The sequence below is a fragment of the Prionailurus viverrinus genome, chromosome F1 (assembly GCF_022837055.1).
Source record: "Prionailurus viverrinus isolate Anna chromosome F1, UM_Priviv_1.0, whole genome shotgun sequence".
Taxonomy (NCBI): Eukaryota; Metazoa; Chordata; class Mammalia; order Carnivora; family Felidae; genus Prionailurus; species Prionailurus viverrinus.
The window spans coordinates 18,424,580-18,437,167 of NC_062577.1; the positions used below are offsets into that span (position 1 = coordinate 18,424,580).

The 12,588-nt window shown below is 40.5% G+C and overlaps 1 protein-coding gene across 2 annotated transcripts in view; it reads left to right on the forward strand.

Annotated features, from left to right (window-relative positions):
• The window catches only part of SOAT1 (sterol O-acyltransferase 1), an 84,917-nt gene that overhangs the window by 13,278 nt on the left and 59,051 nt on the right, over positions 1-12,588 (forward strand). For both annotated transcript variants that reach the window (XM_047840245.1, XM_047840246.1), the window contains one exon: positions 1,411-1,536. In XM_047840245.1, coding sequence (XP_047696201.1) covers positions 1,419-1,536 — 118 coding nt within the window. In that variant the 5' untranslated portion in view covers positions 1,411-1,418. The remainder of the gene's footprint in view (positions 1-1,410; positions 1,537-12,588) is intronic.

Sequence of the window (12,588 nt, forward strand, 5' to 3'; positions counted from 1 at the left end):
TCGATTTCTTGATTTCTCTTTCTGTTGTTGCTTCATTGTTGGTGTATAGGAATGCAACCGATTTCTGTGCGTTGATTTTATATCCTGCAACTTTGCTGAATTCATGAATCAATTCTAGCAATTTTTTGGTGGAATCTTTAGGGTTTTCCACGTAGAGTATCATGTCATCTGTGAAGAGTGAAAGTTTGACCTCCTCCTGGCCAATTTGGATGCCTTTTATTTCTTTGTGTTGTCTGATTGCAGAGGCTAAGACTTCCAGTACAGTGTTGAATAACAGTGGTGAGAGTGGACATCCCTGTCTTGTTCCTGCCCTTAGGGGGAAAGCTCCCAGTTTTTCCCCATTGAGGATGATATTAGCTTTGAGTCGTTAATATGTGGCTTTTGTAATCTCGAGGTATGATTCTATCCCCACTTTCTTGAGGGGTTTTATCAAGAAAGGATGCTGTATTTTGTCACATGCTTTCTCTGCATCTATTGAGAGAATCATATGGTTCTTGTCCTTTGTTTAATTGATGTGATGAATCACGTCGTTTTGCAGATACTGAACCATCCCTGCATCCCAGGTATAAATCCCACTTGGTCGTGGTGAATAATTGTTGGAGCTGGTTGGCTAATATCTTGTTGAGGATTTTTGCACCCATGTTCATCATGGAAATTGGTCTATAGTTCTCCTTTTTAGTGGGGTCTCTGTCTCGTTTTGGAATGAAGGTAATGCTGGCTTCATAGAAAGAGTTTGGAAGTTTTCCTTCCTTTTTATTTTTTGGAACCGTTTGAAGAGAATAGGTGTTAACTCTTCCTTAAATGTTTGGTAGAATTCCCCTGGAAAGCCACCTGGTCCTAGACTCTTGTTTTTTGGGAGATTTTTGATTACTAACTCGATTTCCTTACTGGTTATGGGTCTGTTCAAATTTTCTATTTCTTCCTGTTTCAGTTTTGGTAGTGTATATGTTTCTAGAAATTTGTTCATTTCTTCCATATTGCCCATTTTATTGGCATATAACTGCTCATAATATTCTCTTATTATTGTTTTTATTTCTGCTGTGTTGTGATCTCTCCTCTTTCATTCTTGATTTTATTTATTTGGGTCCTTTCCTTTTTCTTTTCGATCAAACTGAGAAAGCTGTTTAACAAAACTTGTTACTTCACTAATTTACTACCTCAAGTCCAAGCCCTTTTGTCTTGTCAGTTCTTCACACATTGTTTCTTTGTCTAAAAAGGTACAGGGTTGCCTGCTTTGTTCACTTCTTTTGTCCCCAATTTTTATGGGCTCCCGTACATACAGATTTAAATTTGTTTTTCTCCTGTTAATCTGTCTTATGTCAATTTAATTATCAGACCACCCCAGAAACCTGGAAGGGAAGAAAGGAAGTTTTCCTCCCCTACAAAAGCTTTTCATGTCTTCCTTCCTAGACATTACAATGGTGGGTGAAGAGACAACATCTCTCAGAAAACGGCCGTCAAGGTCCGGGGAAAATTTTGAAGAAAAGGAAGACGAGAGAAAGCCTTCAGAAGAGTCCCTAGGGATATCTAGTAATGGTAAGGCCTTTACTTTTGTTTTGTTTTGTTTTTTCCTCGGCTACTTAAGTTTTATTAATCTTCCTCAGTAAATACATAGACTGTTAAGTAATTTTTATTTTTTTATTTTATTTTTTTTCTGATTCTGCTTTCTGTTTATTCATTTTTTTAGGGATTCCACACGAGTGACATCATGTGTGTTTGTCTTTCTCTGTCTGACTTATTTCACTTAACATAATACCTTCTGGGTCCGTCCATGTTGTCACAGTTTGTCTTTTTATGGCTGTATAATATTCCATTATAGATATGTATTACACCTTTCTTGTCTGTCCATCATGGACACTTAGGTTGATTTTATATCTTGGCTATTGTAAATAATGCTGCAATAAACATAGGGGTGTGTATATCTTCTTGAATTGGTGTTTTTATTTTCTTTGGGTAAATACCTAGTAGTGGAATTATTGGATCATATGGTAGTTCTGTTTTTACTGTTTTGAGGAAATTCCATACTGTTTTCCCCAGTGGTTGTACCAATTTACATTCCCACCAATAGCACATGAAGGTTCCTTTTTTTTTTTGCTTCCTTACCAATCCTTGTAATTTCTTATCTGTTTAATTTTAGCCATTCTGATAGGTATAGGATGATATCTCATTGTGATTTTGATTTGCATTTTCCTGATGATTATTGATGTTGACCATTTTTTCATATGTTTGTTGGCCATTTGTATGTCTTCTTTGGAATAATGTCTATTCAGGTCTTCTGCCCATTTTTCAATCAGATTATTTGTTTTTTGGATATTGAGTTGTATCAGTCCTTTATACACTTTTTTTTTCAATATATGAAGTTTATTGTCAAATTGGTTTCCATACAACACCCAGTGCTCATCCCAAAAGGTGCCCTCCTCAATACCCATCACCCACCCTCCCCTCCCTCCCACCCCCCATCAACCCTCAGTTCTCAGTTTTTAAGAGTCTTGTTAAGTAATTTTTATAGTGAAGATTGCTTAGGACACTGAAGAGGACATTCTTCATTACCATTGGTTCCGGGACCTTGCTGGCAGGGGATGACTTCTTATCTATTGCCTTGATAACTTCAAGGGCCACCATTTGTCTCATGTCCCTAATGGCCTAGTGGTGGGTACTCAGAGGAGGTTTCCACACTCAAGGCCTTGCTGGGGACTGTTTGTACAGTGGCTGCGTCACCAGGCTTCAGAGCTTTCAGTTGTCTTCTGTCTTCTTGCCCAAGTGTTGGTCAGTCTTTTCCCTCAGTTCAGGAGATGTGAGCTGTATGGCTGTCCAGCACTGGGGTTTGGCCAGCACGGATCTGCCTAGGGTGGTTTAAGACAATCACCTGTGCCACAACATTGCCACCTGCCGTGGGGGAAGTCGTTCCTGCTGTCTCCACCTACTTTTCTATGAGGAATGTCTTTCACAGACACATTCTTCTTGTTGAAACCCACGTTGTCACCAGGCAGGGCCTTAGACAGTCCTCGTGGTGCTTCTCCACAGACCTCTGGTGAGGGTTGGTGGAGACGAGGGTGACCACCGTCCCAGATTTCAGGAAGCCAGTCTCCACTGGCCCCTTGGCACAATGCCTGATCTTTTTCTTTCTTTCTTTTTTTTTTTTTTTAAGTTTATTTATTTAATATGAGAGAGTACACATGAGCCAGTTAGGGAGAGGCAAAGAGAGGGAGAGAGAATCCCAAGCAGGCTCCATGCTGTCAGTGTGGAGCCTGATGTGAGACTTGAACCCATGAACCATGAGATCATTACCTGAGCTGAAATGAAGAGTCAGACCCTTAACTGACTGAGCCCCCTAGGCACCTGTAGTGCCTCTGATCTTGTACGTGTCTTGCAGAGGCAGCCTTAGGACTTATTGAGTGGGTTAGTGGGTGGGAGGGTAGAATCCGGAGACTTCTAGCTGTCACCGGATGGTGTTTTCATCTGTCCTACTGACCTTCCAGCCAGAGCATGTTGTCGCTGTGCCAGCCCGAGATGGGCACAAAGGCCATGCGGCCGGATTGTAGCTGATCTTCTTGAGGTAGGTGCTCACTTCTAAAGTGACCTGGAAGCGCACAGTGCTATAGGTAGGCCTGGTGGAGTCCCTCTTATTAGTGGCCATCCCGAGCCACGGGCTGCTTCAGGCCCAGCACGTAGGCCACAGCATGCGCTCGAAGGTCTGCCCTTATTGGAGATGCCCACTTCAAATTCCTGCATGACACTGCCATGATGAACACGGCGCATTGGCTTCAGATGTCCAGTGATCACATTCTTGATGAAGTCCCTATGGCCTGGGACATTGATGATGGTGATGTATCAGACTTCCATAGGGATGGGAGTGGTGATGCCATACTCTCCCTCCACCTTAGGCTTGTGTAGCACCTGGGCATATTTGAAGGAGCCCTTGCTTATCTGCTGCCTCCACTTCTTGATGATTCTCCTGTTAGTGCCCCCCCCCCCCCAGCTTATAGATGAGATGCGTGGCATTGGTGGGCTTGCTGGAGTCCACATGGCCCATGCCGATGATCTTGATGAGGGTCTTCTCTTTGGCCCATGGCAGTGGGTTCATTAGTTGCTGCTCTAAAGAAAAAGAAGCAAACCTGATCCGGAGATCAAGAGCTACAGCAGCGGGGCGCCTGGGTGGCGCAGTCGGTTAAGCGTCCGACTTCAGCCAGGTCACGATCTTGCGGTCCGGGAGTTCGAGCCCCGCGTTGGGCTCTGGGCTGATGGCTCAGAGCCTGGAGCCTGTTTCCGATTCTGTGTCTCCCTCTCTCTCTGCCCCCTCGCCCGTTCATGTTCTGTCTCTCTCTGTCCCAAAAATAAATGTTGAAAAAAAAAAATTTAAAAAAAAAAGAGCTACAGCAGCCTTGAGAGAGGCTTTTAATTTTTTTGAGGTGATTTAATGAAATAAGAACAAATTCAGCGTTTTAGAATAGAGATTGCCATCTCTCTCTCTCTCCCTCTCTCTCCCTCTCTCTTTTTAAGTTTTTATCATTTTTAGTAACCTCTACACCCAACACAGGGCTTGAACCCACAACCTTGAGATCAAGAGTCACATGCTCTTCCTACTGAGCCCCCTGGGCACCCTGGGATTGCGGTCTTTTTAGCTCTCTTTCTAAGTGGGTGTGCTGGTAGGCAGTGTGAAGATACACAAGTGAAAAATAAATTGATAAAGAGAATAGAAAGGAACGCTTGATTTAAGTGCCAGTCACAGCCACCTGTACTGGTGACACTGGTGTGCAAATTGCTGCATATGTCATACAGGTGAGCCTTATTGATGTAAGTGGAGTTTGGTGTGTCTAATTTAGGATTTATATTACATGGAGTTTTCTATATCTGGGAACAAAAAATTAGAAAATAAGCCCTTGTTAATTACTTCAGTGAACATTTTTTGGGCATCTACCGTGTTTTAGACACCATTCATCCATTTATTCATTCCTTCAGCCCCTAACCCATCAGTAATTAGTGGTGCCTCGTGAGGTGCTGGGCCTACAGCAGTGATCATCAGTACATGTGTTTGCCCTCTTGGAGCTCCACATTAAGTGAATGAGAACTCCTCCCCCAGTTGCATAATTAGATTACTGCAAGTAAGTGCTACTCATTGCTCTTAACAGATGTAATGAGCATAGAGTAATTAGCAGAGTACCTAACCTAATTCAGCACAGGGCTATAACGCTTGGGGGAGAGAGAGATTAGGGAGTTCTTTTACTTCTTCTATCCAAGTTTGCTTAACACACAAATACAAAGAGTATGATGCTGGGCTTGTTGTTAAGGGCAAGGCTTATGCTTTAGATGGATAGACCTGTAAACACAACTCCAGCTGATGTCATCTGTTGCATCAGCGTATTTAGTTTCACAGTGACATTTGTATGGGTTTGACTTCAATAAGGATATGAAATTTGAGCCTTGTTTGGTTAACAGATAGGGATGGAACTTTCTGAGACAGTTGTCTTGGGCATCGTGAGACTTCTTTCATAAAAGAACGTTCTTTTGCTTTTCCTCCTTAAATTTAATTGTAAATACAGCAAGTGGATTTCACCAGGAATATAAATGTTGCTGCTTAAGTTTGCATAATGACATTTACTGATTGTTAGGCTCTTAATTAGCCATTTATGAAATATCTCTATTACATATGGCTACTTTTAGTGTGATATAAAATGTGAAATTTGTACACAGGGATGAGCCAACATGGAGTAGAAACGTTCCCCTTCTGTGATTTCGGAATTTCAGATAATGCGTGTTGTCTGTCTTAGAGACAGAAAAATCACTTTTTATTGCAACATTCTGTCACCAGATAAAATTTTCTCTTTATGTCCCAATTTGTAAAAAGCTTTTAAATGACTCTAATTTCTACATGTTTCCAGTATTCTCCATTGTCAGTTCATTAAGGTTTAAAATTCTGGGTTCTAGGGGCGCTTGGGTGGCTCAGTCAGTTGAGCAGCTGACTTCAGCTCAGGTCATGATCTCACAGATCTCACAGCCGCGTCGGGCCCTGTGCTGACAGCTCAGAGCCTGGAGCCTGCTTCAGATTCTGTGTCTCCCTCTCTGCCCCTCCCCTGCTTATACTCTGTCTCTCTCTGTCTCTTAAAAGTAAATAAATAAAAAAAATAATAAATGAAAAAAAATAAAAAAAATAAATTCTGGGTTCAGATACTAAAAATTGAGTCGTTTAACTTAAAACAGGAAGTATGACGTCCTCCTTGGTTATGATGCTGATCTGAAAATAGAATGTGTTTCTGCACTTGTTTTAACAATTGTTCACTTTGAGGAATAAGCAGATGGGTAAAATGTGGCCTCTGAGTAGCAATCCATGCCAGTCAGTGTGGCCTCCCAAGCAGGACTAGGGTCATCTGCCGCATCTGAGAGCTTGTTAGAAATGCCTCGCCTCATCTTTACTGAATAAGATTTTTTTAATTTTTAATTTTTATTTTTTAAGATCTTACTATAATAAGATTATCAGGTGATATGTAGGTTCAGGTTTGAGACAGCGTTCTTAGAGTGGCAGCATTCAGTTGGTGTGTGCATTGGGGTCCTACAGACAAATGGAACCAGTCGGGTACGTAGAGATACACAGAAAGGTTTATTATGAGGTGTTGGCTCAGATGGGGACTGAGAAGTCACACAATCTTCCATCTACAAGCAGGAGTCCCCAGGAAGCCAGTGGTGTAGCTCCAGTCCAAACCCGAAGTCTGCAAAGGCCTGAGAACCAGGGAAGGAGAAGATGGATGTCCCAGCCCAATCAAGAGTGCAAATTTGTCCTTCCTCTGCCTTTTGTTCTCCTCAGGCCCTCGTGCACTGGGGAGGGTGATCTTCTTTACTCAGTCTGATTCAAATGCTTATCTCTTCAGGAAACACCCTTGTACCTAGAAGTAATGTTTTATTAGCTATCTGGACATTCCTTAGCCCAGTCAAGCCGACACTTAAAATTAACATGTAGAATGAAAAGAAATCACTCAACAAGCAAAAACAGCTTATTGGATCCCATTATAGACCTACTAGTTAGAATCTCAGGGGAAGGTCCAGGAATGTTAAGTTTGAAAAAGTTTGCTGGATAATGCTGACTGGCATTGCTGATTGAGACCCACTGCTATCAAGAGCTGACATCTAACTGTCTTGTGATCTGATCATTTTGACATAGCCCTAAGGATTTTTTCCTTACACTCAGTTTGCATAATTCTTTTTTTTTTTTCAGGATTTCTTTTTTTTTTTTTTAAATGTTTATTTTTAAGAGAGAGGAGGGAGCTCGGGCGCACAAGCAGGGGAGGGGCAGAAAGAGAGAGAGAGACAGGATCCTAAGCGGACCCTGTACTGACAGCAGCGAGCCCAATGTGGGGCTTGAACTCATGAACTGCAAAATCATGACCTGAGCCAAAGTCACATGCTCAACTGACTGAGCCACCCTGGTGCCCCGACCTAGAGGACATTGTACTAAGTACAGTAAGCCAGTTACAGAAGAACAAATACTGTATGATTCTACTCACGGGAAGTATCTGAAGTAGTCAAACTTGTAGAAACAAAACTGAATGATGGTTACTAGAGTCTAGAGGAAACGGGGAGTTCTTGTTGAAAGGGTGTGAAGTTTCAGTTATGAAAGATGAATAAGGTGTAGAGATCTGATGTATGGCATTGTGCTTAGTCAACAGTACTGTACCATACACTTAAAATTTAAGGGGACTCTCCTGTAAAGTGTTTTTATCACAGTAAGAATTTCCATTTTAAGGCCTTATTTATTCATCCATTGATGGACACTTGGGTTCCTTCGGACTTTTTGGTTGTTGTGAACATGAGAGTACAAATATTTCTTTGAGACCCTGCTTTTGTTTCTTACGGGTATATATCCAGAAGTAGAATTGTTGGGTCATATGGCAATTCTGTTTTTATTTATTATTTTTTAAAAACTTTTTTAAGCAGTTTATTTATTTTGAAAGGGGGAAAGCTTGAGTGGGGGAAAGGCAGAGAGAGAGGGAGACAGAGAATCCCAAGGGCTCTGTGGGGCTCTGTGCTGGGATTCTGTGCTGGGAGCCCACGTGGGGCTCCAACCCACGAACCATAAGATCATGACCTGAGCCGAAGTCGGACGCTTGAACTACTGTGCCACTCAGGCCTCCCTTGAATTCTGTTTTTAATTTTCTGAGGAACAGCTATAGTGTTTTCCATAGCAGCTACAACATTTTACGTTCTCACTTGTTCTCATAAGGGTTCTCCTGAGGGTTCTGTCTCTTTGCATCCTCACAAACCCTTGTTATTTTCTGTGCTTGATAGTAGCCTTCCTGTCAGGTGTGAGGTGATATCTCATTGTGGTTTGATTTGCATTTCCCTTATGATTAGTGAACGTTAGGCATCTTTTCATATCTGTTGGCCATTTATATATCTTATTTGGAAAAATGTCTGTTAAGTCCTTTGCTCATTTAAGAATTATTTCTTGGGGCACCTGGGTGGCTCAGTCGGTTAAGCATCCAACTCCGGCTCAGGTCGTGATCTCACGGTCCGGGAGTTCGAGCCCCGCGTCGGGCTCTGTGCTGACAGCTCAGAGCCTGGAGCCTGCATTGGATTCTGTGTCTCCCTGTCTCTGACCCTCCCCTGTTCATGCTCTGTCTCTCTCTGTCTCAAAAATAAACAAACATTGGGGCGCCTGGGTGGCGCAGTCGGTTAGGCGTCCGACTTCAGCCAGGTCACGATCTCGTGGTCCGTGAGTTCGAGCCCCGCGTCAGGCTCTGGGCTGATGGCTCGGAGCCTGGAGCCTGTTTCCGATTCTGTGTCTCCCTCTCTCTCTGCCCCTCCCCCGTTCATGCTCTGTCTCTCTCTGTCCCCAAAATAAATAAACGTTGAAAAAAAAAAAATTTAAAAAAAAAAAAAATAAACAAACATTAAAACAAATTAAAAAAAAAGAATTATTTATTACATTTTAAATTTCTAATTGTGGTAAGAATATGTCTAACAATATTTATCATTTTAATCATTTTTAAGTGCACAGTTTGGTAGCATTCAGTATATTCACATTGTTGTGCAACAGATCTCCAGAAGTTCTTCATCTTGTAAAACTGAAACTATCCATTAAAGAACTCCTCATTTCCCTCCATTCCTGCCACCATTCTCCCTTTTCTGTTTTTGTGAATTTGACTACTAGATGTCTTTTCGTTTATTTAGATTGTCTTTAATTTCTTTCAACAGTGTTTTATATTTTTCAGAGTAGAAGTTTTGCACTTTTTTGTTACGTTTATTCCTAAGTATATTGTTCTTTTTGATGCTGTTGTAAATGGAGTTGTTTTTGTTTTTGTTTTCTGAAAGTAAATGGAATTCATTTTCTGAGTGTTCCTTCTGTAGACAAATGTCGCTGGTTTTGTATGTTGATGCTGCATCCTGCAGCCTTGCTGAATTCCTTTATTGGCTCTAATAGTTTTTGCCTGCGTGGTTTTTGTAGTATTTTTTAATGTACAAGATGATGCTATCTGCCAAGAGTTAGTTTTACTTCCTTATTTCCAGTCTGCATACCTTTTCATTTTGTTGCCTAATTGTACTTGCTAGAATTCCAGTACAGTAGTGAATAAAAAGAATTGGCAAGAGTGAACAAACTTGTCCTGGTTCTGATGTTAGGGAGTAAGCTTTCAGTCTTTCCATTAATTATGATAGCTGTGGGCTACTTTAAATCAGATTGAGGAAGTTCTCTTACCTTTCTTCTAATTTACAGATAGTGCTTATTCTTCACGACCTTTGATTTTGCTGTTTTGTTCCCTTTTATAACTAATTAATCTACTACTACGAGCCACTAACATTGGTTTTATCACGTGCCAGGCACTGTTTTAAGTGTTTTACCAATAACAGCTCAGTGGATATATTTTAGTTCTACTCAGTTTCAGTATTTTTGATATATGTCTGAACATTGGAGAGCATGCCTTTCAAACAAGTTTTGAGAATCCTTTGGCAAAAATATATGAAAAAAAGTTTTAAATATTCTTATTCTGTAATCATTCCCCTTTGTCCAGTAGATGCATCTAATCATAAAACTGGCCAGTCCACACAGAGCTTTGATCAACTGAGTAGGTTGAGAGCACATTTTGTTGTTGCTGTTAAGATAAAAGCAAAACATGTTTACTTTAGAAAGTGCAGATAAGCAAAAGTTCAAGTGTGTGCGATTTTTCCTTGGGTGCGTTCCTAGAAATTGTTTCAGGTCAAAGGAATACATTTTTCTGAGGTTCGTGTGGTAGGTATTGCAAAATTGTTCCCTGAAAATAATGTACTCCTGGTAGCAATCTGTGAGTGCCTGTTAGCAACTTTTTTCAGTCATAGATGATACGAACTTTGGGATAAATTATATGGATTTTGAGAGATGAAAAATTCCACTTGAAAAATGCTTTGATGAGACATAACAGTTGCCATCAGCAATAAGTTTATTGAATCTTAATTAGTACTTTTTTAAATAGCTTTTAAGGTCAAAGGAGTAAGTTTGAAGGCCTTAATTCATTACATGAAGATTAGGCAAAAGAAATGGAAAATACTAGCTGAGACTTTCTCTGACAGCTTTTTAACTTAAAAAAAAAAAAAAAATCATGCTAAACATAGTCCTGAAAAGGTTTCAAATTCTAAGAGGGCAAACAAAATATTGTTAGTGATTATTCTTTTCTGAATTATAATGTATTTGAGGCAAATTTGTGTTTGAGAAGAATTGCTAAAAATCACTTGAATTACAGTTTTGCTTGGGTATGATAGTACATACATTTTTAAATAACAGGATATGAAGTATAACTTGACTGTTTTGAAAGAAAAGGCAGTCGATAATTGTCTTTCGCTTCTAATGAGGTAGTCTTCCTGGTTCTACCTCTATATGTTGCCAACCCTGAAACTGGAATAGAATTGCAAATTGTAACAGTGTACTGATGGGGAAAATATACAGTCAACAGTTTTGTTTTTTTAAATTTTTTTTAATGTTTAGTTTTGAAGGAGAGAAAGAGAGAGAGAGAGAGAGAGAGAGAGAGAGAGTGAGGGGGGAGGGGTAGAGAGAGAGGGAGACACAGAATCTGAAGCGGGCTCCAGCCTCTGAACTGTCAGCACAGAACCCGACACGGGGGCTTGAACTCACAGGCTGAGAGATCATGACCTGAGCCAAAGTCGGACACTTAACCGACTGAGCCACCCAGGTGCCCCTACAATCAACAGGTTTTTAGGGTGTGGTTGCTAGAGATGTGTAAAGTTGAAAAGTTTGTGGGAAGGGCTTGCGTTTTCAAATCTTTGTTCTACGAAGGACATTCTGGTATCTAGATTGTTTTAATATTATTAAAAGTTTCAGTCTTGAAATTCTAGGTTCTTAGAATAAGAATTGCTCTTAGCAGTCATTTATTTATTTTTATTTTTTTAATTAAAATTTTTAGTAGCCTCTAATCCAACATGGGGCTTGAACTCATAGCCCCGAGATCAAGAGTCACATGCTCTTCCCACTGAGCCAGCCAGTCGCCCCAGCAGTCATTTGATTATGCCCTCCTATGTAACATACATCTCAGATTAAAGTCTGGTTTACTACCTTTCAGTCAACAGGTTAATCAAATGTTGGTTTTGATTTCAAAGTACCTTTGATCTATAAATAAGGCATTATACCAGGTTTGCTAATTAGGGGAGTTTGGGTGAATAAGGTACTAAAACAGAAAACAGTCCTGTGTTGTAAATAATAAGTAAATTAGTAGTAACTAAGTGGTGTAGGAGACTGACGGAGTTGGGGACGAGGCTTGGTTTAGAATGGAGGGAACTGTCTCACAGAAGTAGAATTTGAGTTTGGTCTTTGAAGAAGAGACTGGAGGAGGGCTTCCAAGCCAGAAGAAAGGTGTGAGTTTGCAAAGGCATGGGGTTGAAGACCGTACAGTGTTAGGTGCTTGCTGTTTGGATTGGTTGGGCAAGGTGGGGAGGTAGTATAGATGGATTCGTGGTTTGTTTTCATGGATAGGAAGCCAAATGGAAAGGCAGGAGGAAGTAAGAAAATGTGGCTTGAAGTCTTGCTGTGTAGTCATTGACTGACTACCTATGTGGATGATTTCTAGCCTGTCAGTACTTAGATTTCCCCTTACTGCAAAACCAAGGAGAGCAAATAGCACTAGGTTTGTTAAGGTATTTTATCTTCTCATTGATGCTGTGGACTCTTCGGTCCCAGATACTAAGGAAACTTGGTAATTCCCCGTGATGTAATATATAAACTGAGAATTGTAATCTGGATGAAATCTTGTATTTTTTTTTTTTTTTTTTTTTTTTTACCGGAAAGTATCTACTGATTTTAAAATAAGGTCATATGGAGTTGTGAAAATTTAATGATAAACAGGCTAATTCTTTTACTGGGTGTGGCAGTCCACCCACACAATTGATAACAGGTGTGGTGATAAAAGAAAAATAAACCAAAGTTAACTCTAGTTGAGTAATCAGTTTTTAGGTTATTTTGATTATAGAATAGAAGCCTGTTTATAACTATAGAGGCGCCAGGTGGCTCAGTTGGTTAAACGTCTGATTTTATGAAACCACACTCAGATATCACCTCACGCCAGTCAGAGTGGCCAAAATGAACAAATCAGGAGACTATAGATGCTGGAGAGGATG